The following is a 26,939-nucleotide window of genomic DNA, read 5'->3' as shown; positions in this document are numbered from 1 at the left end:
GAGCAATATTTTCTATTCAAATGCTCGTCGTACATGACTACAGTATTCTTCACTCTACATACATTATGAGGCAAAAACAAAATAGTAACGCACAGGCACTAAGGAAACTAACTTTAATCGGATTACTGGCTTGGAAAAATGAACGCGTTAGATTGCTCGTTACTGAAAGAAAGTAATCAAATTACAGATTACAACACTGCTGGAGTCAAGAGGCACAGGCCAGAATACGGTCGTTAATTAGTTATTCATTATTTCTGTGTGGCCCGGTAACATATGCGCCACGGACCGGTACCGGTCCCCTGCGTGGTGGTTGGGGACCACTGCCATAAAATGTAAGTATTAATGTTTTTTTTTTTTTTAATACCGTATTGGCCTGAATATAAGACGGTGTTTTTTGCATTTAAATAAGACTGAAAAAGTGGGGGTCGTCTTTTATTCGCGGTTTAGACGTTATACCCATTCACGATGCTAGATGGCGCCAGATATCATTGAAGCGATGTTCTGTCATGACAGATCTCAGCTACTCTCAAGTTTAACCAGTTTGTATTACTTAATTGCAATGTTTTTCCTTATTCAGATTTGTTTCAAGACTACAGTTACAGTTAGACTTTACTTCGATGGTTAATGCGGTTATTGCAATTTTGTTGTTTTATCACAATAGATTGGTTTATTTACATTTAAAAAAAACAGAAGCCATTCATTTACGAATGTGATTGCACTTTAGTTTACATATTAAATTTCAGATACGAAGATTTGAATGAGGCAAAATAACATGCTTTTTCTCTCATTTATATTGTTATAATCATTTGTTTCGGATGTACTGTCATTTATTTTCTGGATAAAAATTAATTTGGTGTTCAAAAAGTCTTTTTTCAAACTTGAGTCTTGAAAAAGAGGGGGTCGTCTTATAATCAGGGCCGTCTTATAATCGGGCCAATACGATATTTAAAAAAATCATTTGTGTATCAAATCACAGGTCAAGAATCGTGATACGAATCATATCGTTAGTTTTTATATCATTACAGACCTGCTGTGCGAATGGAATTTTACATGTAGAAAACATATTTGGCACTTAAATTTGGCTTTTTATGTACCGTTTAATAGTTATTCCACCAAAAACAATACATTAGGGAACACCCACTTTTTAAACACGACTCTGGTTGTGATGTCACAACCAGAATTGTGATCATACCTAGCCTTCCAGTGTTACGCTAGCTAGTACAGGTTGATGGAATGACAAGAGAATAGAAAACCTGAATGGATAGCATGCTAGCAAACCCTCATTTTGGGTGTGGCATCTGGAGATCGTTTTGGTAATTTAGTTTTTGAAGGTACTTTTTATGTCTAACCAAAGTTGGCACGATGTCCATGTGATGTCTGGGTGAATACAATATTCTGTGGGTCTTGCAAGACCAGTTAAAATGCTCTGAAATAACAGAAGATTGGGAAAACACTAGCTAGGAAGTTGTCATCTGAGAGAAAAAAAATATTTTCCAATATGTCCCAAATAGGCTAAAATATAGAAGCGCATGAGTGATCCCAAAATTTTATGTTGAAAGTAGAACTAACTACACAAATACTAGTACCGGCTCAATTAAAACTATGTGCACTAATGCTGTGACTGCTGAGGCTCATAAAATTCCTCGTGTAGTGTCACCTCACCCCGTGTTGTAACAACAGCTCCCATCGGGAAACCGTTCCCGATGCCCTTCGCCATGGTCACGATATCAGGGAGAACGTCATGACCTTGGAATCCCCAGAAGTGGCTCCCTGTCCGGCCAAATCCGGTCTGCACCTATATTACAAGTGTTGCCTTCTTTCGTGAGGACATTTTGGGTTGAGAATCATTTACAAGACATGTTTCGTGGAATTTTCCAGATAAGGACTCAGAAAGTGATTAGTCAACTCAAACATTTACTGCCCCCACGTTTCAATGCAGATCAGTGAGAACACTCGAGGTCTTACAGTAGTTACTCGAAGTGAGATTTAATAAAAAATAAATAAATAAATAAAATATTAAATATACTGTCAAACCTCATCAGCGATACAGACGCCACCTCTTTCCCTCACAAGTTTGTACGCCTCCTTCAGGAAGTTTTTCGGGTATTGCACCGCTCCACCAACTCCCTGTAAAATCAAACAGCAAATGGTAATCAATGAGTTATCATGGATACTATTCTAGTTGAACATATTGATCTCGTGGAAAATTTCTGGAATTTAAAGTGCCTGTGACACGAAAAAGCATGTTTATTTCATAATACACGCGGTATTTTATGCTCCTGAATGAAATGTACCGCTTGGATGTGTGTGGAAGCAATCGCTATATTTTAAAGATGTCCCGATCGATCGGCATCCCGATCGGGTCCGAGCACGTTTTCAAAGTCGGAAAATGCCGGAATCGGCATAAAAATATCGGACATGCCTTTTTTATATTTATATATATGTATATATATATATATATTTTTTTTAATGTATTTAAATCGTTTTCTAATTGTATATAATGTTACAGAGAAAATGTCTTACACTCATCCAGAGTAGTAGGGCTATAAGCCTACTAATTTATTAATTAATCACGTTAAATAATTAACGCATGCGCTGCACGACCCACTCATGCATTGTCGCGTTAAATCTATAAAGGCGCCGTTTTACCAATATATAAAGCTAAATGCAGCGTATAATGTAAAGAGAATTTTGACAGCCTTTGGAGCCTTTTTTTTATTTGGCTAAAGCTTTTTTTAGTTGGCAATTTTAATTACTAATTTTAATTAGCAATTAAAATTAACGTGGGAGGCAATGTGAGGAAGAAAAGTGGTAGTTGATCATTTTCTTAACACCCTATGTTCCCAACGCAGAGAAGATATATCAATTGGTGCCCCTACGCACAGTCATGGTTGCACTTCCCATCATGCATTTGGGTTGAATGGCTGCAATATCATTACTGAAAGCTCAACAAATACACTAGATGGCAATATTTAGTCACAATATACAAAGTCACATTTATCCTTTAAGAATTACAAGTCTTTCTATCCGTGGATCCCTCTCACAGAAAGAATGTTAATAATGTAAATGCCATCTTGAGGATTTATTGTCATAATAAACAAATACAGTACTTATGTACTGTATGTTGAATGTATATATTCGTCCGAGTTTTATTCATTTTTTTCTTTATGCATTGCCAAAATGTATATGATCGGGAAAAATTATCGGGAATGATTGGAATTGAATCGGGAGCAAAAAAAAAAAAAAAAAGCAATCGGATCTGGAAATATCGGGATCGGCAGATACTCAAACTAAAACGATCGGGATTGGATCGGGAGCAAAAAAACATGATCGGAACAACCCTACTATATTTATTTAGTTTTTTGAATCCCGCGCCATGAAAATGAGTGACTTCTGGCAACAGTCTCGAGTTGAGAAAGAGGGCGCTGTGACGTGTACGGAGGAAGGTGTCCTCTTCACTATACAGCCGTACTGTTGTATGAGAAGGACTAAGGATTCAGCTGATTTTGCGGATTAATACGTTTATTTTTCGCATCACGCCAGCCAAACCGCTGCAGAAAAATCTTGCTGTACGAGGGAGAGGCGTGTGCGCCTTTTTGGTGTTTCAAAAGGTTCCCATTCACGGGTGGATATTGGCCAAAACAAGCCCTACTACTGTGGGACAATGGGACTTACGAGGAAGTACAGTTGTGGTCAAAAGTTTACATACACTTGTGAAGAACATAATGTCATGGCTCTCTTGAGTTACCAGTTATTTCTACAACTCTGATTTTTCTCCGATAGAGTGATTGGAACAGATACTTCTTTGCCACAAAAAACATTCATGAAGTTTGGTTCTTTTATGACTTTATTATGGGTTAACAGAAAAAGTGATCAAATCTGCTGGGTCAAAAATATACATACAGCAACACGAATTAGCAATTTCTTGTGAGTGATTATTGACTTGAACAATCATTGACTTGAACAAGTCAGGAAAGTCAATTGGAGCTATTTCAAAGCAGCTGCAGGTCCCAAGAGCAACAGTGCAAACAATTGTTTGTAAGTATAAAGTGCATGGCACTGTTTTGTCACTGCCACGATCAGGAAGAAAACGCAAGCTATCACCTGCTGCTGAGAGAAAATTGGTCTGAAGATTCAACCGAGAATCACCAAAAAGCAGATCTGCCAAGAATTAGAAGCTGCTGGAACACAGGTGTCAGTGTCCACAGTCAAGCATGTTTTGCATCTCCATGGACTGAGAGGCTGCCGTGCAAGAAGGAAGCCCTTGCTCCAAAAGCGGCACCTTAAGGCTCGACTGAAGTTTGCTGCTGATCACATGGACAAAGATAAGACCTTCTGGAGGAAAGTGATGTGGTCAGAGGAAACAAAAATCGAGCTGTTTGACCACAATGCCCAGCAATATGTTTGGAGGAGAAAAGGTGAGGCCTTTAACCCCAAGTACACCATGCCTACCGTCAAGCACGGTGGTGGTAGTATTATGCTGTGGGGCTGTTTTGCTACCAATGGAACTGGTGCTTTACAGAGCGTAAATGGGATAATGAAGAAGGAGGATTACCTTCAAATTCTTCAAGATAACCTAACGTCATCAGCCCGAAGATTGGGTCTTGGGCGCAGTTGGGTGTTCCAACAGGACAATGACCCCAAACACACATCAAAAGTGGTAATGGAATGGCTCGAATGCCCTTCCCAAAGTCCTGACTTAAACCCCAATGAGAACTTGTGGACAATGCTGAAGAAACAAGTCCATGTCAGAAAGCCATCAAATTTAACTGAACTGCACCAATTCTGTCAAGAGGAGTGGTCAAAGATTCAACCAGAAGCTTGTGGATGGCTACCAAAAGCGCCTAATTGATGTGAAAATGGCCAAGGGACATGTTACCAAATATTAGCGCTGCTGTATGTATATTTTTGACCCAGCAGATTTGATCACTTTTTTCTGTTCACCCATAATAAAGTCATAAAAGAACCAAACTTCATGAATGTTTTTTGTGACAAAGAAGTATCTGTTCCAATCATTCTATCAGAGAAAAATCAGAGTTGTAGAAATAACTGGAAACTCAAGAGAGCCATGACATTGTTCTTCACAAGTGTATGTAAACTTTTGACCACAACTGTAAGTAAACATGGTGTTTTGTATTATGTCAAATACTGGGATCATTTTAATACGGAGGTGGCTTGCATTTTGTGGCTGACATGCTCCTTGTCCACTCCGCCGACGACTGGCGGCTTGTCGCACATCCCCCCGCTGGGCAAGCACTATACTTGGCTTTTACCCTCTTGGTGTGCCCGGTGTTCTTTCAAATTTTCCACCCAATCAGAAATTACAACTTTCTGTTAAAAATAGTCGCGAATACAGCGATTACAAAGTAAACACTACAAACTTTCCTTAAATAAAGGACTACTTTACGTTTGATAATGGATAGGCATGTAAAAAGCTCTCCTCATACACATTAGCTGCACGTTAGCTGCACAGCAACTGCAGCCGCCCTCCTCCACTGTTTACGACTTCGCCGTGTAGTAAAGCATTATTTTGCAATATTCTTGTTGACCATTTGGCAGCTACACGCTCCTCCGACGTCGGCCGGTTTGTTAAGCAGTCATTGTCCTGTTGCTTCCCCGGCGAGCTCTCCTGTCCGTAGTAGCAGGACGAGCTGTAAATTGCTCTCCGCTGGGCGGTTTGCCGATCGGCGAAGACGATCAACCCAGTCGTCATGTGGAATGGTTCGGGCTAGTTATGTGTGATTTTCCGCTTTGAAGACTTTAAAACATCACTTGGTTCGGGTTAGCGTGCCGGCTAGCTGTCACGCCTCTTGGTTTGTTTACATTCTCCGACGCCGGGGAAGGGAATTGACATAAGCCCGATTTAGGTGTCATAAAATGTCGTTCGGGGGGTGTGACAGTCAAGGTGAAGTCGACAGTTTTGACCATTATGGAGTAATTTTGCCATGTCGTCCAGGATAAATGCATTTTTATTATTTCATATTCCATTTAGCACAAGACTGTTATTTGTCATGACTAGGGTTGTTCCGATCATGTTTTTTTGCTCCCGATCCGATCCCGATCGTTTTAGTTTGAGTATCGGCTGATCCCGATATTTCCCTATGCCTTTTTTTTTTTTTTTTGTGCTCCCGATTCAATTCCGATCATTCCCGATAATTTTTCCCGATCATATGCATTTTGGCAATGCATTACGAAAAAAATGAATAAAACTCGGACGAATATATACATTCAACATACAGTACATAAGTACTGTATTTGTTTATTATGACAATAAATCCTCAAGATGGCATTTACATTATTAACATTCTTTCTGTGAGAGGGATCCACGGATAGAAAGACTTGTAATTCTTAAAAGATAAATGTGACTTTGTATATTGTGACTAAATATTGCCATCTAGTGTATTTGTTGAGCTTTCAGTAAATGATACTGCAGCCATTTAACTTCTGCCCAAATGTATGATGGGAAGTGCAACCATGACTGTGCGTAGGGGCACCAATTGATATATGTTCTCTGCGTTGGGAAAGAACATAGGGTGTTAGGAAAATGATCAACTACTACCTTTCTTCCCCACATTGCCTCACACGATATTTTTAATTGCTGAGAGAGGTATTGTAAGGCTTTAGCCACATAAAAAAAGGCTCCAAAGGGTGTCAAAATTCTCTCTACTCATTATACGCTGCCTTTTAGCGCTATCTAAAGGCAAAACGGCGTCTTTATAGATTGAATGCGACAAGGCGTGAGTGGGTCATGCAGCGCATGCGTTAATTATTTAATGTGATTAATTTAAAAAACTAATTACCGCCGTCAACGCAATAAATTTGATAGCCCTACTTTAAGCCAAAACTACTCTGGATGAGTGTAAGACATTTTGTCTGTAATGTTAAATACAATTAGAAAACGATTTAAATAAAAAATATATTTAAAAAAGGCATGTCCGATATTTTTTTGCCGATTCCGATACTTTGAAAATGACGTGATCGGACCCGATCGATCAGGATGTCTTTAGTCATGACCATGCCATTTATTTAGCAATTGGAGAAAAATACTTGGATAAAAAGAATATCTTGTAAAAATATTGGAGTAGAGAGACTGAAACAATGAAATTTTGCAGCTCTCTTCATCGCGTTTTCCTCATTCTAAATAATTCCCACTCAACGGGCTGACTGGTGCTTCTCAAGCCATTTATTTAGCTATTGGGGATAAAAAGAATATCCTGTAAAAATACCGGAGTAGAGAGACTGAAACAATGACATTTTGCGGTTCTCTTTGTCATGTTTCCTCATTGTGAATAATTCCCCCTCAATGGGCCGCATACTAAATCAGATGAAATCGTGACTCCGCTGACGTCATCCACCTGTTGGGGACGCTAGAGCCCTATAATGCTAGGCGTGGCTAACCGGCAGATTAAAAGACTAATTCTCGTCATCTGTGCTTTGCTAAATTGTTGTTTATAGTCGAATCGTCTCAAAATATGATTCTAATTCACATAATGATCCTATTTAAGACTTTTTTTCTCCTGCCGTACCCACTTTAAGTTTTTTTAGACTGGAGTGAATTATAGTCTGAAAAATGTTTTTTTTACACCCTCGCAACAAACACAAAAGGGATTTTCTGTATGAAAAAGCATCACCTGAATAGGCTCAGCAAAGAAAGCGGCAATTCGACTCGGGACGCTGGTGAGAAGTGTTTCTTTGAGCTGTTCAATGTATTGCTCATTTGCCATGCAGTAGCCTGCGGAATACAAAGAAACTTCATTTTAGCTCTCTCCAAAATTTGTGAAATTATTGACACTAAAACATGGAGGACTAAAGTTGCCCAACTTCAAAATGCATAAATAAAAATGACTATAATTACAAAAATAACAAATACAATTCAGAAATTCGAAACTAGAAATCACGACAACTAACCTTAAATAAATATATAGTCGAAGCTATAAGAAATGTGTTACCCCGGACATATGCTTGATTTCATAGAATTCTTTGCTCATTTAAGCTTGAATTAAAGCGAGCGTGGTGTGAGTGCCTACCTTGGGCACAGTTACATTGTCTGATAGTCTGCACAGGAGAGTCCCTGCAGCGGCTTCCCCCCCATGGACCTCTGAACACATCAGGACACATGGTCTGTTTGTTTTTTAGGGCAGAAAACAAGTCAGGGAGGGCCCACAACGTGAATTGTACACAGTCACACGTGAGTCAAGGCAGCACAAAGATGCTATGTGCTTTAGTAAAAGTTATACGAATCAGTTCATGAGAGCGATGTTGAAATACGATATTGAAAAAGAATGAAAATGTAAATTTATAAATGACAAAAACAAGTTTTAACGGACACCTATTCAAAAGTTATCATTATCTAAACTCATTTACTCCTAGATAGAGAAGTGGTAAAAAGTGATTAATACGTACGTTTGCGCAGCCTAAACCAATACCGACAGGGTATTTGTACCCTGGTTGTGAAGTCAAACCCATGGTGTGCAGGCTTCCTCCGTGGTAACTTCCCCTGCAGGCGAAATTTCCATTCAATTCAAAATTGTACTAAATACAGTTAGGCAAATAAGTATTTAGTCAACCACTAATTGTGCAAGTTCTCCCACTTGAAAACATTAGAGAGGGCTGTAATTGTCAACATGGGTAAACCTCAACCATGAGATATAGAATGTGGAAAAAAAACAGAAAATCACATTGTTTGATTTTTTTAGAATTTATTTCCAAATTAGAGTGGAAAATAAGTATTTGGTCACCAACAAACAAGCAATATTTCTGGCTATCAAAGAGGTCTAACTTCTAACGAGGTCTAACGAGGCTCCACTCGTTACCTGTATTAATGGCACCTGTTCTAACTCATTATCGGTATAAAAGACATCTGTCCACAACCTCAGTCAGTCACACTCCAAACTCCACTAAGGCCAGGACCAAAGAGCTGTCGAAGGACACCAGAAACAAAATTGTAGACCTGCACCAGGCTGGGAAAACTGAATCTGCAATAGGTAAAACACTCTGTGTAAAGAAATCAACTGTGGGAGCAATTAATAGAAAATGGAAGACATACAAGACCACTGATAATCTCCCTCGATCTGGGGCTCCATGCAAGATCTCACCCCGTGGCGTCAAAATGATAACAAGAACGGTGAGCAAAAATCCCAGAACCACACGGGGGGACCTAGTGAATGACCTACAGAGAGCTGGGACCACAGTAACAAAGGCTACTATCAGTAACACTCAAATCCTGCACTGCCAGACGTGTCCCTCTGCTGAAGAAAGTACATGTCCAGGCCCATCTGCAGGTCGCTCGAGAGCATTTGGATGATCCAGAAGAGGACTGGGAGAATGTGTTATGGTCAGATGAAACCAAAATAGAACTTTTTGGTAGAAACACAGGTTCTCGTTTTTGGAGGAGAAAGAATACTGAATTGCATCCAAAGAACACCATACCCACTGTGAAGCATGGGGGTGGAAACATCATGCTATGGGGCTGTTTTTCTGCAAAGGGACCAGGACGACTGATCTGTGTAAAGGAAAAAATGAATGGGGCCCTGTGTCGGGAGATTTTGAGTGAAAATCTCCTTCAATCAGCAAGGGCATTGAAGATGAGATGTGGCTGGGTCTTTCAGCATGACAGTGATCCCAAACACACAGCCAGGGCAACAAAGGAGTGGCTTTGTAAGAAGGATTTCAAGATCCTGGAGTGGCCTAGTCAGTCCCCAGATCTCAACCCCATAGAAAATCTGTGGAGGGAGTTGAAAGTCCGTGTTGCCCAACGACAGCCCCAAAACATCACTGCTCTAGAGGAGGGTACATAACAAAGTATTGAGATGAACTTTTGGTATGGACCAAATACTTATTTTCCACCATGATTTGCAAATAAATTATTTAAAAATCAAACAATGTGATTTTCTGGGGTTTTTTCCACATTCTGTCTCTCATGGTTGAGGTTTACCCATGTTGACAATTACAGGCCTCTCTAATATTTTCAAGTGGGAGAACTTGCACAATTAATGGTTGACTAAATACTTATTTACCCCACTGTATATGTGATGGAACATTCATTAGCTATTAAAACCAGAATTGGCTTGAATGCGTAACATTTACTTAAGTAAGTTTTGGAGAAAAATGTACTTCTAAGAGTATTTTTTGTCACTGCAGACAGCGACATGTTTTATTTTGAAATGTTCATGGGAAGTGCACAAGCTGAGCTAACTGTAAGAAGTGGTGAGAACCTTTGAGTAGTTCACAATACGATACGATTTCCGATGTAAGGCTCACAATTACGATGATCTCGCAATATGGCGATATGACAATTATTGATAGATTGGTAAGGAAATAATTCTCCAATATATTGATAGGTAGGGACAAGTATTCTCAAGGCTTGTACAGTTTTATTGACTACTTTGCGGAGTTTAAGTTCGTACAGAACACCGTTGCCCAACAGTTTTGTAGACTGCTCTGTCTTTCACGGAGTTTATGTGTACATAGAACACTTTCGCCCTTAAATTATAGTCACTCACGCAAATAGTATGACTCAATCACTCATCCATTTGGGTGAGTGAATTGCCTACCTTGAGATGCCTTCAGTCCTTTGGCTTTGCATCAACCCTTGGCCCCCAGACGCTGAGGTGAGGCCAGTACCTCACAAACTGAGGTAATGCACAGTGTTTCCTGGATGTCGACTCTGCTTCTGGGAACTCCGGGTATCCGGCTCGAAGGACCATTAAATTGTCAAGTTCAAACCCAAATCCTTAGGAAGACATTTATAAACATTACAGAAAATAAGGATAGAAGGCACTCACTTTTGAAGGATTGCAAGGAGAGTGGAAGGAAGCTATACAATGCAATACTAAGACGACACGATACGGATTCCACACTCGTTCTAACCTAAGCCCTCCGCTCCCTTTCTTTTTATTTGGGATGGCCCTAGCAACAAAGAAGTGTCTTACCTTAGAGGGTTGGGGTTAGAAACAAGGGCGACACCCAGTGAATTTGTTTCGTAAGGTTCTTTTCACCAAATACCTTTTTACTTGAGTCAGTTTTTTGGATGACTACTTTTGAGTAATATTAATTAGAAGTAATGCGACACCTACTTGAGTCGAATTTTCGGTTTACTCAACCAACCTCTGATTAAAACGTACATTAGCAATCCAAGGGAAATGGAAAATGCTAAATCCTTATAAAGGATGGTCAACTGTTACTCTAAAAGCTATTTCATTAGGTTCACATCGACACTCTAATAAGAAATTAAGATACCTGAGATTGATGATGTCAAAGTTGCCAGTGTACATTCGAGCCATGCACGTAGCTAAGTCATTGGCTTCTGAGCCGCTATTGGTCAGCAAGATCACCTGGATGGGGATACGATTACTATTACATCAAGAAGTAATATGCCCATTGAAAACAGAGCTGCCTGCATTAACTAGAATATGCTAATGCTAAGCTAGTTTTCATTAGCACATCAATGAATTAATTGTGATTTAGCATCACTACCACAGAAACATTCTATTTTAACAGTTGAGAGACATTACAAACAATTTGAGCTTTCTTTCGCCGCCATTTACGGTGCTAGACATCCAATTAGATGGCTTTTATTCATCCTTCTGCTTCGATTTCAATGAGTTTATCTCCAGTAGACGTCCAGTCCGTTCGAAGAGGGAGGTATGAAGGTTTGTTCATTCACTGCCACTCTCCCACTCACTCCAGCTATAATCACTAATTTATAAGCCCTAGAGCAGTGTTTTTTAACTGGGGTTCGATTGAACCCCAGGGGTTCGGTGAGTAAGCCTCAGGGGTTCAGTGAAGGTTAAGAAACGGAGAGCCCTATTTTGTACGCTCACTAAAACTAGGCAAAGTGGCGTTTCAGACCAGGTTTTCAACTGGTTTGCCCTCGATTTACAGGCTTTCATCCATTTCTTTTAATTGCTAGCCCTCTATCTAAAGGGAGGAGAGATCGGTTTGCTCAGTGGAAGGTTGACTGGCACTTGGTATGAGGAAGTATAACAGACCTACGGTATATATGTTCCTATTTATTTACTTTTTTCTTTCTTTTAAAGCAACACGATGTAACTTGTCAGTTTTGGTCGATTTTAGCGACACCAGTGGACAAAAGCGGTAGTGTTTTTGCCTTCAGGAAAACTGCGTTTCCCATGATGTCCCAGGCATAAGCGCATAGTGTCGTAAATCCAGGGCTACGGGTCGCCTGCAGATGGATTAAATGAAATTTCTGTTTCCAGGTGCTGTGTGAAGGATGAATAGTAATGACGTAATGAATCCAGTTGTGGCTAAACAATAGCATATGACTGTTAGCAACCGTGTGTCTAACCCCCTCTCCACCCTAATTCGTCAACGCTGACGAGTTCAGTTGGGGTGGGGTGTCAATGTCTCAGATATGCATCCTGTAAATCAATAAATATTTCACATTCAATAAAAAATACCCGATTTCCTGTTGGTTTTGGATTATGGGTGCAAGAGACTTTTTTGAGCAGTTTTGGACAAGGTATCGAATCCCCAAATTTCATCACTCTACATTGAAAAAAAAAATTGGAGAGGCCTTTTTGAAAAATCCTTTCTGTCACCACTTGTTGGAGCTGTAGGGTTGATGCAAATGACCCCTACAGGACCCTTCAGGGTGTGACTCTCAACAAGTACGAGAAGTTTGGCGCACATATGTTGCATATCTGCCAAATTATGACTGTTCAGAACTTATGGTGAGACAACATGGCGACGGTCTTTTTCACTTTCCTGTTTGGACCCCTCCAGTTCAACCAAACCTTAATATTTTTCATTAGGCACCTGAACACATATCTTAAGGCTCCCCTGATGCAGGTTTGAGGTCAACTTTTTTTTTCCCCTTGGTGGAGGAACCTATCTCGTAAAAAATGGCGCTTCCCATTCCCACTAGTGGGCACCAGGCTTAATGGGTTATATTTCAATGCAGTCGTGTTCAGGCTGGGATACCTCTCATACATGCCAGATGTGATGAAGACTGCACCTTGTATCAGGGGGTTATTAGTCATTTACTGAATTTGGCGTGTTGCCAAAAAATGGCTGACTTTGTCACCCTGCCCAGGTGAGACCCGTAAATGAAAACTCACCACTTTGATAACTAATCTCATATGTCTCATGAACAGTCTCATCAATTCTGAGCATGATCCAACTAGCCCCCTAGGTGACAAGGTCTCAAATGTGCACCCTGTCAATCGAAAAAAAAATCACATTCATAGTTGATGAGAGTTGTCAGTCGACATATCATCAAAAATGTTATGAAAATATTTTATAAAGGTTGAAAAGTTACCTAGTGTTGCTTTAAATCATTCTATATCTTTGTGCTGGAGTGCAACGTCAAAATTTTGTTGTTTGAGAATGTTCATTTCGTTATTGACAATGATAAAAGATGATTCGATTCCATTCATCTGGGGCCGCCAGGTTGGTCCTCAAAGTGGCTCAGTGATGCTCTGGTGCAGATCTGAGAGGAGGTCCCACAGGACACCCTCCGCCGTCTCATTAGAAGCATGCCCAGACGGTGTCAGAATCATTTTGAGTTGCTAAAATGACATTTTGGCAAAATGGACCCGTTTCCGGCATCATTTTTGCACTTGAATTTTTGGGGTGTCTTTAATTTCTCCCCTTCTTTAGGGTGATCACTTCAATTTCTATGAAATTATGTGGCATCATTTTGTTACTAAAACATCACCTCCTTGTTACCTGGAAAGATATTAAAGATAATTCCACCCCTACCCCCCGTTCTGATGTATTTTCGAAGTTTTTCTCTAATTTTTTTGAGCAATTTCCGTACACAAACACAAACACACACACACACACACACACACACACATAGTAGCATGTTTTCAATTATGTGACTCACAAAGAAATGTTCATGCCTGTTAAGCATTGGTGAAGGTCTGATTCTCCAACAAGAAAACTCATTGCAGTACCTTGAGAGGATCAGGCAAATGTGACGCTAGTTTTTCACAGTACTCATGGATGGACGGATAAACATAGATGTTGGTGGTGTGTCCCAACGTCCTCAGCTGTTGCTCTGCAGCCGCCGTCACCTTACTGCACCGACCCCAAATAAATGTTTAACCGTAAGAAAACAACAAATTTGCGAACAGAAAAGATTTCTGGTCTTACGGGTGACAGTGGCCAACGCTTACGGTGGCTACGCCGGCGAACAAATCCAAGTATCGCCTCCCGTCCACGTCAAACAGCCACTGCATGTGACCCTGATGGATGAACATCGGCTTCTTGTAGTAGGTGACCTTCATGGTCATGGGGTGGCAGTTTGTCTGTCGAATCTTCAACATACGCTCTTTGGACATTCCCTGAATGGAAAGGACTCACCTGTCATTTTGACATCACAGTGTGGCAAATAAGTATTTAGTTAACCACTAATTGTGCAAGTTCTCAGACTTGAAAATTTTAGAGAGGCCTGTAATTGTCAACATGGGTAAACCTCAACCATGAGACACAGAATGTGGAAAAAAAAAACAGAAAATCACATTGTTTGATTTTTAAAGTTAAAAGTTTAAATTTATTTGCACATCATGGTGGGAAATAAGTATTTGGTCAATACCAAAAGTTCATCTCAATACTTTGTTATGTACCCTTTGTTGACAATAACAGAGGCCAAACGTTTTCTGTAACTCTTCACAAGCTTTTCACACACTGTTGCTGGTATTTTTGGCCCATTCCTCCATGCAGAGCATTGATGTTTTGGGGCTGTCGTTGGGCAACACAGACTTTCAACTCCCTCCACAGATATTCTATGGAGTTGAGATCTGGAGACTGGCTAGGCCACTCCAGGACCTTGAAATGCTTCTTACGAAGCCACTCCTTTGTTGCCCTGGCTGTGTGTTTGGGATCATTGTCATGCTGAAAGACCCAGCCACGTCTCATCTTCAATGCCCTTGCTGATGGAAGGACATTTTCACTCAAAATCTTTCGATACATTGCCCCATTCATTCTTTCCTTTACACAGATCAGTCATCCTGGTCCCTTTGCAGAAAAACAGCCCCAAAGCCTGATGTTTCCACCCCCATGCTTCACAGTGGGTATGGTGTTCTTCGGATGCAATTCAGTATTATTTCTCCTCCAAACACGAGAACATGTGTTTCTACCAAAAAGTTCTATTTTGGTTTCATCTGACAATAACACATTCTCCCAGTCCTCTTCTTTATCATCCAAATGCTCTCTAGGAAACCGCAGACGGGCCTGGATGTGTACTTTCTTCAGCAGGGGTACACGTCTGGCAGTGCAGGATTTAAGTCCCTGGCATCGCATTGTGTTACTGATTGTAGCCTTTGTTATTGTGGTCCCAGCTCCCTGTAGGTCATTCACTAGGTCCCCCCGTGTGGTTCTGGGATTTTTGCTCACCGTTCTTGTTATCATTTTGAGGCCATGGGGTGAGATCTTGCATGGAACCCCAGATCGAAGGAGATTATCAGTGGTTTTGAATGTCTTCCATTTTCTAATAATTGCTCCCACAGTTGATTTCTTTACACCTTTTACCTATTGCAGATTCAGTCTTCCCAGCCTGGTGCAGGTCTGCAATTTTGTCTCTGGTGTCCTTTGACAGCCTTTGGTCTTGGCCATAGTGGAGTTTGGAGTGTGACTGACTGCGGTTGGGGACAGGTGTCTTTTATACCGATAATGAGTTAAAACAGGTGCCATTAATACAGGTAACGATTGGAGCCTCGTTAGACCTCGTTAGAAAACAGACCTCTTTGACAGCCAGAAATCTTGCTTGTTTATAGGTGACCATATACTTATTTTCCACTCTAATTTGGAAATAAATTCTTTAAAAATCAAAGAATGTGATTTTCTGTTTTTTTTTCACATTCTGTCACTCATGGTTGAGGTTTACCCATGTTGACAATTACAGGCCTCTCTAATATTTTCAAGTAGGAGAACTTGCACAATTGGTGGTTGACTAAATGCTTATTTGCCCCACTCTATTATGGGTGGGAACTTCTTGGTACCTCATAATACGATACGATTTGCGATACAAGGCTCGCGATAATCATGATCTCTCAATATGGCAATACAACGGTTATCGATACATTAGTATTGAAGTCATTCTGCAAAACAACTAATAAACAGAAAAACTAGCTATATCATCCTTGTGCTGTAGGTTTATCTCTAGTAGACGTCCATTTGAACTGGGAGGGTGGCCACAAATGAACGCCTCCCGCTTCAAAGTGGCTCCTCCCACTTCTATGGCTATCAGTAACAGCTAATGCCAGACAACAAGATCATTTTGGGCCATTTCAGGTCATTACCTGCAGATTTTTAGTCACTTCCTGCTCATTTTGGGGCATTTTGTGGGCCTTTTCCTGTTCTGCAACCCAAAATCAACTCTAAAATAAAAGCAAGTGACTGAAAATCAAAAGAAAGTGACCTGAAAATGTCATTAAAAATTAAATTGCAAAAGAAACACATTACAGTATGATAGTACCGTATTAGCCCGAATATAATACGGCCCTGATTATAAGACAACCCCCTCTTTTTCAAGACTCAAGTTTGAAAAAAAGACTTTTTGAACACCAAATTAATTTTTATACAGAAAATAATTACAGTACATCCGAAACAAGTGACTATAACAATATATTTGAGAGAAAAAAAGCATGTTATTTTGCCTTATCCAAATCTTAATATCTGAACATTTAAATATGTAAACTAAAGTGCAATCACATTCGTGAATTAATGGCTTCTGGTTTTTGAAATGTAAATAAACCAATCTATTGTGATAAAACAACAAAATTGCAATAACTGCATTAACCATCAAAGTGAAGTCTAACTGTAACTGTAGTCTTGAAACAAATCTGAATAAGGAAAAACGTTGCAATAGAATAATGCAAACTCGTTAAACTTGAGAGTAGCTCTGTCATGACAGAACATCGCTTCAATGATATCTGGCACCATCTAGCGTCGTGAATGGGTATAACGTCTAGACCGCGAATATAAGACGACCCCCACTTTTTCAGTCTTAATTCAATGCAAAAAACACCGTCTTATATTCGGGCCAATACGGTACATTGACCAAAATGGACCCCAAATTTAATGATAAAAACGATTTTAATACAAATCTGGCCCAGATTGGAGAACATGTGTGCCATATCCGGGCCATACATGAATGTAGTGTCAGCTACTTTGGACCTGTTCTGGCCCAAAACTGGTTGCTGATCCGGCAAGTGACTCCCTACCGAGTTTGGGCCATTGTTCAAAAAGATACTGGGGCGGATGTTTTTCGAAATTGGGACGAAATTTGCAGTACAACTGGCCCATGTCCGCTCCAGTTATATTTTGCTATCTAGCTTGTATCACAAATCGTATCACATCGTGAATTACACAGAAATTCCCATCCCAAACTGATTGACTTCAGCACACGTGATAATGGGTATTAATGACATCACGATACTACAATACAACCAGTATTGGTAAAAAAATTCAGCCAACATATCGGACGGCTACTTACTACTACTACTACTACTACTACTACAACTACTCCTACTACTACTACCTAGAAATTCTCGCTTCTTTTCAAAGTACAGTACTTTTTTTTTTTTTTTTAATCACCTTGTATTGTTTTGGTGTGAAGTCGCATGGAGGCATTTCCACCACACTTGCGGGAGAACTCGTCGAGGCGGGTTGCTGACATGATGGCCCTGCGTAAGAATATTTTGACATTCATCCAAAATTCAATGGCGGCATTTGGAGTTTAACTAGAAAATGCAATTTTAGGAGAAATTGGGTTGGTAGCTGGCATTAAAGTGCATGGGGGTCAATGGCATTGAGGGTCCCAGTTCGATATTAATGTGCTTTTATGGAAGGTTATTGTTAAAAAATCACAACCGCCAAAAGAGATAAGTTTTTGTGGGTGCCAATTTTTCAATAGGAGTGAATGGAAGCTTTCGTGCCATTGGAATGAATGGCGAACAGGGCCATTGGAAATAAATAGGCAATTTTGGCTATTCGAAATACAGTGGGGCAAATGAGTATTTAGTCAACCACCAATTGTGCAAGTTGTCCTACTTGAAAAGATTAGAGAGGCCTGTAATTGTCAACATGGGTAAACCTCAAACATTGAGAGACAGAATGTGGGAAAAAAAAACAGAAAATCACATTGTCTGATTTTTAAAGAATTTATTTCCAAATTAGAGTGGAAAATAAGTATTTGGTCACCTACAAACAAGCAAGATTTCTGGCTGTCAAAGAGGTCTAACTTCTTCTGACGAGGTCTAACGAGGCTCCACCTGTTACCTGTATTAATGGCACCTGTTTCAACTCATTATCGGTATAAAAGACACCTGTCAACAACTTCAGTCAGTCACACTCCAAACTCCACTATGGCCAAGACTAAAGAGCTGTCGAAGGACACCAGAGACAAAATTGTAGACCTGCATCAGGCTGGGAAGACTGAATCTGCAATAGGTAAAACGCTTGGTGTAAAGAAATCAACTGTGGGAGCAATTATTAGAAAATGGAAGACATACAAGACCACTGATAATCTCCCTCGATCTGGGGCTCCATGCAAGATCTCACCCCGTGGCGTCAAAATGATAACAAGAATGGTGAGGAAAAATCCCAGAACCACACGGGGGGACCTAGTGAATGACCTACAGAGAGCTAGGACCACAGTAACAAAGGCTACTATCAGTAACACAATGCACCGCCAGTGACTCAAATCCTGCACTGCCAGACGTGTCCCCCTGCTGAAGAAAGTACACGTCTAGGCCTGTCTGCGATTCACTAGAGAGCATTGGGATGATCCAGAAGAGGACTGGGAGAATGTTTTATGGTCAGATGAAACCAAAATAGAACTTTTTGGTAGAAACACAGGTTCTCTTGTTTGGAGGAAAAAAGAATACTGAAGTGGACCATACCCACTGTGAAGCATGGGTTGGAAACATCATGCTTTGGGGCTGTTTTTCTCAAAGGGACCAGGACGACTGATCTGTGTAAAGGAAAGAATGAATGGGGCCATGTATCGAGTGAAAATTTGATTTTGAGTGAAAATCTCCTTCCATCAGCAAGGGCATTGAAGATGAGACGTGGCTGGGTCTTTCAGCATGACATTGATCCCAAACACACAGCCAGGGCGACAAAGGAGTGGCTTTGTGAGAAGCATTTCAAGGTCCTGGACTGGCCTAGCCAGTCTCCAGATCTCAACTCCATAGAAAATCTGTGGAGGGAGTTGAAAGTCCGTGTTGCCCAACGACAGCCCCAAAACATCATTGCTCTAGAGGAGATCTGCATGGAGGAATGGGCCAAAATACCAGCAACAGTGTGTGAAAAGCTTGTGAAGAGTTACAGAAAACGTTTGGCCTCCGTTATTGCCAACAAAGTGTACATAACATAAGTATTGAGATGAACTTTTGGTGTTGACCAAATACTTATTTTTCACCACGATTTGCAAATAAATTCTTTAAAAATCAAACAATGTGATTTTCAGGTTTTTTTTCCACATTCTGTCTCTCATGGTTGAGGTTTACCCATGTTGACAATTACAGGCCTCTCTAATATTTTGAAGTGGGAGAACTTGTTCAATTAGTGGTTGACTAAATAATTATTTGCCCCACTGTAAATGGGTCTGTTTTTGACAAATTGTGGCCGAACCGTATGTTTTTGGCAAAAACTATGCAACTTTTTTGCCCCTCAGCTTCCAGAATATTTTGATGAGTAAATAATGTTGTTTGGACAAAAACTGAGCAAGCAGTGTTTGGAAATTTCACTTTAAAAAAGATAACAAAAAAAAAACCACGTTTTCGGACGTACTGTCAGTTTTTGCGTGTCAAACCAAAAAGAGCCTTCATCGCTCGAATTCTGGTAGTTTTTTTGTTTGAACATTATCGGTGGGTCGAAAGGTTTTGTTGCTCCAACAGTGGACCTTTTTCACCAAGCTGCTTGGCAATTGCCCCATTGAACAATTTTGTCTCTGGTGTCTTTGGACAGCTCTTTGGGCTTGGCCATGTTACAAGTTTGGGTCTTACTGATTGTATGGGGTGGGCAGGTGTCTTTATGCTACTATCGACCTCAAACAAGTGCATCTGATTCAGGATAATACATGAAGTGGAGTTGAACTTTTTAAAGGCGAGCTGAAAGGTCTTTCAGGGTCAGAATGCTAGCTGATAGACAGGTTTTCAAATACTTATATGCAGCTGTATCACATAAACAAATTGTTTTTAAAAATCATGCATTGTGATTTCTGGATTTTTCTTTCGAGATTATCTGTCTGACAGTGGTCATGCACGTACGATGAAATTTTCAGCTTTCTAAGTGGGAGAACTTGCGAAATAGCAGGGTGTTGAAATACTTATTGTCTTCACTGTATTTTCCCCTATATTTTCCGATCGACCCATACAGAGTTAAAAAGCAACTTTTTTCTTAGCGACATTACAAATGTAGTTTGTTGATAAAACATGAAGTTAAAAGTTTTTTTGGGGTTAAATTGGCGAAACGGTTTCTGTCCAAAAATGTAAAAAAAAAAAAAAATCACTATCCTTTATTAACCTGTTTAGTTTGTTTGTTTACAAATGAATGACTGTTTAACTTTGCTCTCACATACGCAAGCACACATGCTATTAGACTACATATATGTGCTGCAAATAATACTTTTACTAATATTAGACAAGAGGTCAGTGAGGGTGAAGAAGCGACACTGGAACTAAGATGTCTGCGGCGTGCGCGGTTGCCATGGTAACTTACCACTTGCTTGGTGGATTTTAACCAGGGCACTCAGCGGCGTGTAGCGACGTAAAGTTATTTTGTGCATCTTCTTTTCAGCTCAACGCGATTATTATAACGAGTCACGCCACACAAACTCGAAGTAGCACATTAAATGACAACACGTTGATCAAGTTTTTGTGATAGTGGCAGTGGTAGGAGCAGCCAAACAGCCAATTGGACCTTGTCCAGTGGGAGGACAGGGCCAAATGACACGCCTCGACCAATCAGGCTCTGAAACGTCTTTAAGAGTGAAGTCCAAAGATACCAGTATTAAATATATACCAGAGGGACAGGTTTTCACTCAACTCTTTACGTGTCATCCCTGTGATTTGAAAAAAGGAAAACTGTGACACTGTATCACATACGATATATTCCTGTTGCTAGGCACTTGGAATTTTTTTTTAGAAGTCATCTTTTACACTAATATTTGCTTGAGACTTAAAGGCTCACTGACGCAACGATGTCACTTTTTATTTCATTCAAAAATTCCAAACAGAAAATAATTGGCCCATTGACATAATGATAAACCCCATTACTTTTTGTGATCAAATAAGGATGAATTATATTGGCTTCTGAATGTTTTAAGCTAAATCTAAAGGCGCTTTCACTCTATACCAGGGGTCGGCAACCCGCGGTTCCGGAGTCACATGTGGCTCTTTGAACCATCTAATGTGGCTCAGTATTACATTAAATAAATGAATATTTGGTTAAAATGTATTCTATGGCTTGTGAGATTTAACTTGCCTTTAATAGGCATATCAAGTCAATATCACTGTTTTGTGTCTCAAAAGAATACTCACGCAAGGCATTAATTCACCAACTATGTAAAGTCACGGTGGCAACTGGGAAGGTGTGCCCACAAGTCTTTGCTCTATTCACAGGCTTTATGAAATACTGTTGAAATTCGCCCCACCCGGCCAAGACGCACCCGGGAACAGCGCCAGCCAAAACCAGTGTTAAAGTCTTTGCTGAAGCGGGCCGTGTCAAAGGCGTTTCTGCGGGTTGCTTTTGGGTCTTCCCCTCTGTGGCCGGTTTTGGGCGGGTTAGGTTCGTGCGCGGATTGGCTATCGACTTTGCTTTCCGGGCTGGCTATACTTTTTTTAGGACAAAGCGCTTTGTCCTTGGAGTTTGCTGGGAGAGCTGATTGCAAAAGTTGGTGCGTCAATCTTGTGATAAGACGGCATTGTGGATCTCTTCTATTTCTTCTCATTAAACTATGGTGTGCTATTTATTTTATATTAGTAGTGCAGTCCTACCGTAAATATGAAAATGATACTATTTCCTGATTAATTATATTACGTGTGTTACAGTAATGCAAACAGTTAAACGGTGCCTACGAGAACTTGTACCATATGTATGTGTTAGACAATATATGTGTTAGACTAATGCAAACAATTATATGGTGTGTGCGATGACGATATCTTTTCCCTTTGATACCAAACGGTTAAAGGAGGTTAAAATCTCTTGGTATGTCAAATATGCACCACAGCATATACAGTGTATACATATACACTCACCAGCCACTTTATTAGGGACACCATGCTAGTAACTGGTTGGACCCCCTTTTGCCTTCAGAACTGCCTAGTTGGTGCAGATTTGTCGGCTGCACATCCATGATGCGAATCTCCCGTTCCGCCATATCCCAAAGATGCTTTATTGGTTTGAGATCTGTTGACTGTGGAGGCCATTTGAGTAACTCATTGTCATATTCAAGAAACCAGTCTGAGATGATTCCAGCTTTATGACATGGCGCATTATCCTGCTGAAAGTAGCCATCAGAAGTTGGGTACTGTTTTCCGAAATTTCCGGGTTCGCGGTGAGTCAGCAACCAGCACACTATTGCTCAATAGACGATGTTTATTGATTAGAAAATGCAGAATAAATGAGATTTATTGATTACAATCCCACAAGAGCAAGCAAACACACATCAAAAACAAGAACAAGTGGTAACGATGACGTTAGATCTAGTTTGTCAATCCCAGAAACCCCGCGTTACCGTCACAGCACAACAAACTGTTCCTTAACAATGAAAATCGCTTACCGTTGACAAATGAGCGGGGAACCAACGCTCCGGCAAAGTGGCAAAGGAACAACGCCAAGCGACCCGTACGTAATCCTCTGGCAGACTTCCAGGGAGTTGGGGGAATCTCCCGACTCTTATAGGTACGTCTGACGCGGGGACACGGGTGGCCACTCCTTGCCTCCACGAAAACGCACCACCCGAACTCGTGAGACTCCCCCACCGTAAGGGTATGAGATTCCCCCCCAGTTGAGGCTCCCAGCAGTAGAATGTTTATTTAAGTTATCTCATGAGATTCCCTCCTAACTATGGAACTCAAGCGCATACTATGGTGCATAACAAGTTATCTCGTGAGATTCCCTCCTAACTATGGGACTGAAGCGCGTACTATGGTGAAAAACAAGTTATCTCGTGAGATTCCCTCCTAACTATGGGACCCAAGGTGAAAAACAATAGAAGTTGTTACAATCTAGGTCACAGAGGCATACATCACAAAGGCATAAGGCATCACATGATATTTTCTCCCTTCATTCTGCCCTTTGACCCGGATAGAATTTATCATAAGGCATAATGTGCTAAATCACTTCGGGTCACATAATATTTTCCCCATCAGGTACATTGTCGTCATAAAGGGATGGACATGGTCAGCAACAATACTCAGGTAGGCTGTGGCGTTCCAACTATGCTCAATTGGTACCAAGGGGCCCAAAGAGTGCCAAGAAAATATTCCCCACACCACACACCACCGAATGTCGCAGCAGAAATCGAGACTCATCAGACCAGGCAACGTTTTTCCAATCTTCTATTGTCCAATTTCGATGAGCTTGTGCAAATTGTAGCCTCAGTTTCCTGCTCTTAGCTGAAAGGAGTGGCACCCGATGTGGTCTTCTGCTGCTGTAGCCCATCTGCCTCTAAGTTCGAAGTACTGTGTGTTCAGAGATGCTCTTCTGCCTACCTTGGTTGTAACGGGTGGTTATTTAAGTCACTGTTGCCTCTCTATCAGCTCGAACCAGTCTGGCCATTCTCCTGTGACCTCTGGCATTAACAAAGCATTTCTGCCCACAGAACTGCTGCTCACTGGATATTTTTTTCTTTTTCGGATCATCCTCTGTAAACCGTAGAGATGGTTGTGTGTGAAAATCCCGGTAGATCAGCAGTTTCTGAAATACTCAGACAAGCCCTTCTGGCACCAACAACCATGCCACGTTCAAAGTCACTCAAATCACCTTTCTTCCCCATACTGATGCTCGGTTTGAACTGCAGGAGATTGTACCATAAACCATGTCTACATGCCTAAATGCACTGAGTTGGCGCCATGTGATTGGCTGATTAGAAATTAAGTGTTAACGAGCAGTTGGACAGGTTTACCTAATAAAGTGGCCAGTGAGTGTATTCAGTGGTATGAAAAAGTATCTGAACCTTTTGGAATTTCTCACATTTCTGCATTAAATCACCATCAATTGTGATCTGATCTTTGTCAAAATCACCCAGATGTAAAAACAGTATCTGCTTTAACTAAAATCACATTTAGAGGTTTTCATATTTTAATGAGGTTAGCATGCAAACAATGACAAAAGACGGGAACAAAGTAAGTGAACCCTCTGCCTAAGGAGACTTAAAGAGCAATTGAAGCCAATTTTTACCAAACAATTTAAGTCAGGTGTGTGCCCAATCACAGATGAGTGGTTTAAAGCTGTCCTGCCCACTATAAAACACACACCTGGTAAGAATTGTCTTGATGAGTGACTGTCCACCAAAGATGACGCCAAGAGTTCAGCTGTTTGCTTAGTCCAGTCCAACTGAGACCCCTTCTGGCTATTCATAGTAACTTTTCTAGGCTCATGCAAGCAAAAGTGACATGAAAAACACAAAATACTCTTTAAATAGTTTCTCTTAAATGTGTATTTTACCCAGATATTGTTATTATCACACTGATTCATGTCCAAGAGCCGACTGTAAAGTAGGTTTTATTCATTTTCAAGCAACATAAGCAAACAGTCTGATCTTCTCCAGCTTTTATTTTGTTACTTCCGGTTTCCAGTCATGTGAATTTGCATATTAAGCTAAATATTTAGTTTCAACCATTTCCAGATGTAACATTTAAATTTAGTATTTATATTTATTGTATTTACATTTAGGATAAAAATGTAAGACTTTTAAGATATATATTTAACAATTAGATTTAAGATATATATTTAACATTTGGATTTAAGATATATATTTAGGATATAGATTTAAGATTTACATTTAAGATTTAAATTAAATATTTAGTTCTGGATTTAATCATTCAGGTCCAATACTTATTATTTAAAAATAAATATTGAAGTTGCTAAATAATGTTGTAAATGTGCAAAAAAAGTGTCTCTAAAACTTTCACACCACATTTTAAACACTGTGTGGCGCTAAATGTGAGAAAATGTTGTTGTAATTTTCAGCATGAGCTGCTTTACAAACGGCGCCCCATAGTGGCAGTACACACAAATGCTGGATAGTTGATGTACTACTACTGGGGTACCACAAAGACGGCGTTCTATTTCACCTACAGTGTGTGTTGGAGTTTTTGTAGTGGAAAAAAATGATAATGCAATTCCCCGCAGCTAAATGTCGCAATGACACACACATTTGAAAGCTAAGAGGTCCATTAAGCCTATTTTTTTTCACAAATAGCGCGTTATTTAACGTGACCTGGTAGCAAGCAAGGTGTCAGGTGGTGACAGTGTTATTTAAAAAGAAAAAAAAAGAAAAAAACTTTTTCAACAAATATATTCAATCTCCTAAGGTAAATACACAATTGTTTTAATATGTTGTATTTATTACGTAACATATAGCATAACTTTTTCTCCTCAACACCAGGGGGTGCTGAAGCTTCCTTAGCACCCCACTTCCCGAGCCACTGCCAAACAGTGCTAGTATGAAAGTGCCCTCAATACATTTTTATTTTTATTTCATCAAATCTTACATAATGTTCATGACATGTACTTGACATTTGACCTGACAAGTTCACCTTTGACCTAATTAGTCACATTAGATTCACAAAGAGGTCCACATTTTTTTGTGTCAAATCATGTTCTTTGACATTCATATTGTATTCTTGAAAAATAATGGCATATTACTTAACCACTGAAAAAAATTGGGCCACAACTTTGCCCAAAAATCTCCCATATTGTAGTGTGACCTATACGATGGTCAACCTTAAATGCCTACTTTTTTTATCCTCGAACTAGAGGCGCGACATATACATGAAAAAGTCAAAATTGTAATGCTTGAATGTCTTTTTTGTGTGTGTGTGATTTTACATGAATAAAGTTTTGTAAAGAAATGACAATGCTACACAATTTAGTCAAGTTTTCAAGCTCATGAAAAAGTGAGTTCAGAACATTCAAGGAGATTCTTCCGTCTTTTTGGAGATGACAAAACACCATTTGACTTGAAAGAATCTCCCTAATAGGGCACTCAGTTGGTTGCCATTGGCAAAATGGCGGCCGTGTCCACATAGCCGCTTGTCAGCGTAGCGTCTTGCGTGCAGATAGTGCTTTTTTGGCTTGTCCTGGTTTCGCATTCATTTGTCGCGACCTCCGAAACTCTCTGGAGCAGCAGCAGAGTGTCGTCGCTGCCCACCCGTTTCACCCGGCTGTAGTCCCGCTCCTGAAAGGGAGCCGGCTGGGAGCAGCCCCGTGATACCGCCACGTCATCTTCCGCCACCATCCGCGTGCCCACGTATTCGACGGACCAGCGAGCCGGAGACTGTTTGTGACCAGATGCGGCGATATTGACGTCGCTGCGGGATTTGATATATTTAGACGCCTCAGAGGGCGGCAGACATCCGGAGAGGCAGCGACGAGGTTGTTCCGACTGGCTGGTAAATACAGGAGGCCACGTCCCGCCTACCGCGTCTACTTGAGCTTCACCCCAGTCTTCACCTCGGTCCCCGTCGTGCTGTTTAGGCCGGCCGCACTTCTCCATCAGTAGGGTGCGACTGTCGCAGCTTCCGCGACCAGAGTCGTTGTCAGACGCCGAGCTCTCTAACTTGAAGCTGTCGTCGCCGGAGTGGCTTTTGCTCTCTTCCAACATGGCCTCTCGCTCCTCCGTGACGTACACCTCCAGGTATTCCTCCACCAGAGGGTCTTCGCTGTTGGACGATGACGACATCCGGGAAAAGTCGGACACCACCAGAGCGCTGAAGATGTCCTCGGATTTGCCTTTCTGC

General features: G+C 40.6%; 2 protein-coding genes across 6 annotated transcripts in view; both read right to left on the bottom strand.

Moving 5' to 3' along the window:
• agxt2 (alanine--glyoxylate aminotransferase 2) overlaps positions 1-20,856 on the bottom strand; it is a 29,458-nt gene extending 8,602 nt beyond the window's left edge. Inside the window, exons 1-10 of one of the 2 annotated variants that reach the window (XM_057818122.1) lie at positions 20,692-20,856; positions 17,563-17,651; positions 14,119-14,309; positions 13,920-14,043; positions 11,239-11,333; positions 8,404-8,497; positions 8,028-8,121; positions 7,632-7,732; positions 2,035-2,127; positions 1,663-1,795 (exon numbers count right to left, since the gene is read on the bottom strand). In XM_057818122.1, the coding sequence (XP_057674105.1) occupies positions 1,663-1,795; positions 2,035-2,127; positions 7,632-7,732; positions 8,028-8,121; positions 8,404-8,497; positions 11,239-11,333; positions 13,920-14,043; positions 14,119-14,309; positions 17,563-17,651; positions 20,692-20,758 (1,081 nt within the window). In that variant the 5' untranslated portion in view covers positions 20,759-20,856. The remainder of the gene's footprint in view (positions 1-1,662; positions 1,796-2,034; positions 2,128-7,631; positions 7,733-8,027; positions 8,122-8,403; positions 8,498-11,238; positions 11,334-13,919; positions 14,044-14,118; positions 14,310-17,562; positions 17,652-20,691) is intronic. The other variant, XM_057818123.1, reaches the window with a different exon arrangement.
• A 3,539-nt stretch (positions 20,857-24,395) lies between these two features.
• Positions 24,396-26,939, bottom strand: part of prlra (prolactin receptor a) — a 35,965-nt gene continuing 33,421 nt past the window's right edge. For all 4 annotated transcript variants that reach the window (XM_057819511.1, XM_057819509.1, XM_057819510.1 and 1 more), the window contains one exon: positions 24,396-26,935. In XM_057819511.1, coding sequence (XP_057675494.1) covers positions 26,186-26,935 — 750 coding nt within the window. In that variant the 3' untranslated portion in view covers positions 24,396-26,185. The remainder of the gene's footprint in view (positions 26,936-26,939) is intronic.

This window comes from Corythoichthys intestinalis, chromosome 17 (assembly GCF_030265065.1).
Source record: "Corythoichthys intestinalis isolate RoL2023-P3 chromosome 17, ASM3026506v1, whole genome shotgun sequence".
Classification (NCBI taxonomy): Eukaryota; Metazoa; Chordata; class Actinopteri; order Syngnathiformes; family Syngnathidae; genus Corythoichthys; species Corythoichthys intestinalis.
Note: the sequence above shows the minus strand (reverse complement) of the source record. Positions and strands in the feature narration are given on the sequence as shown.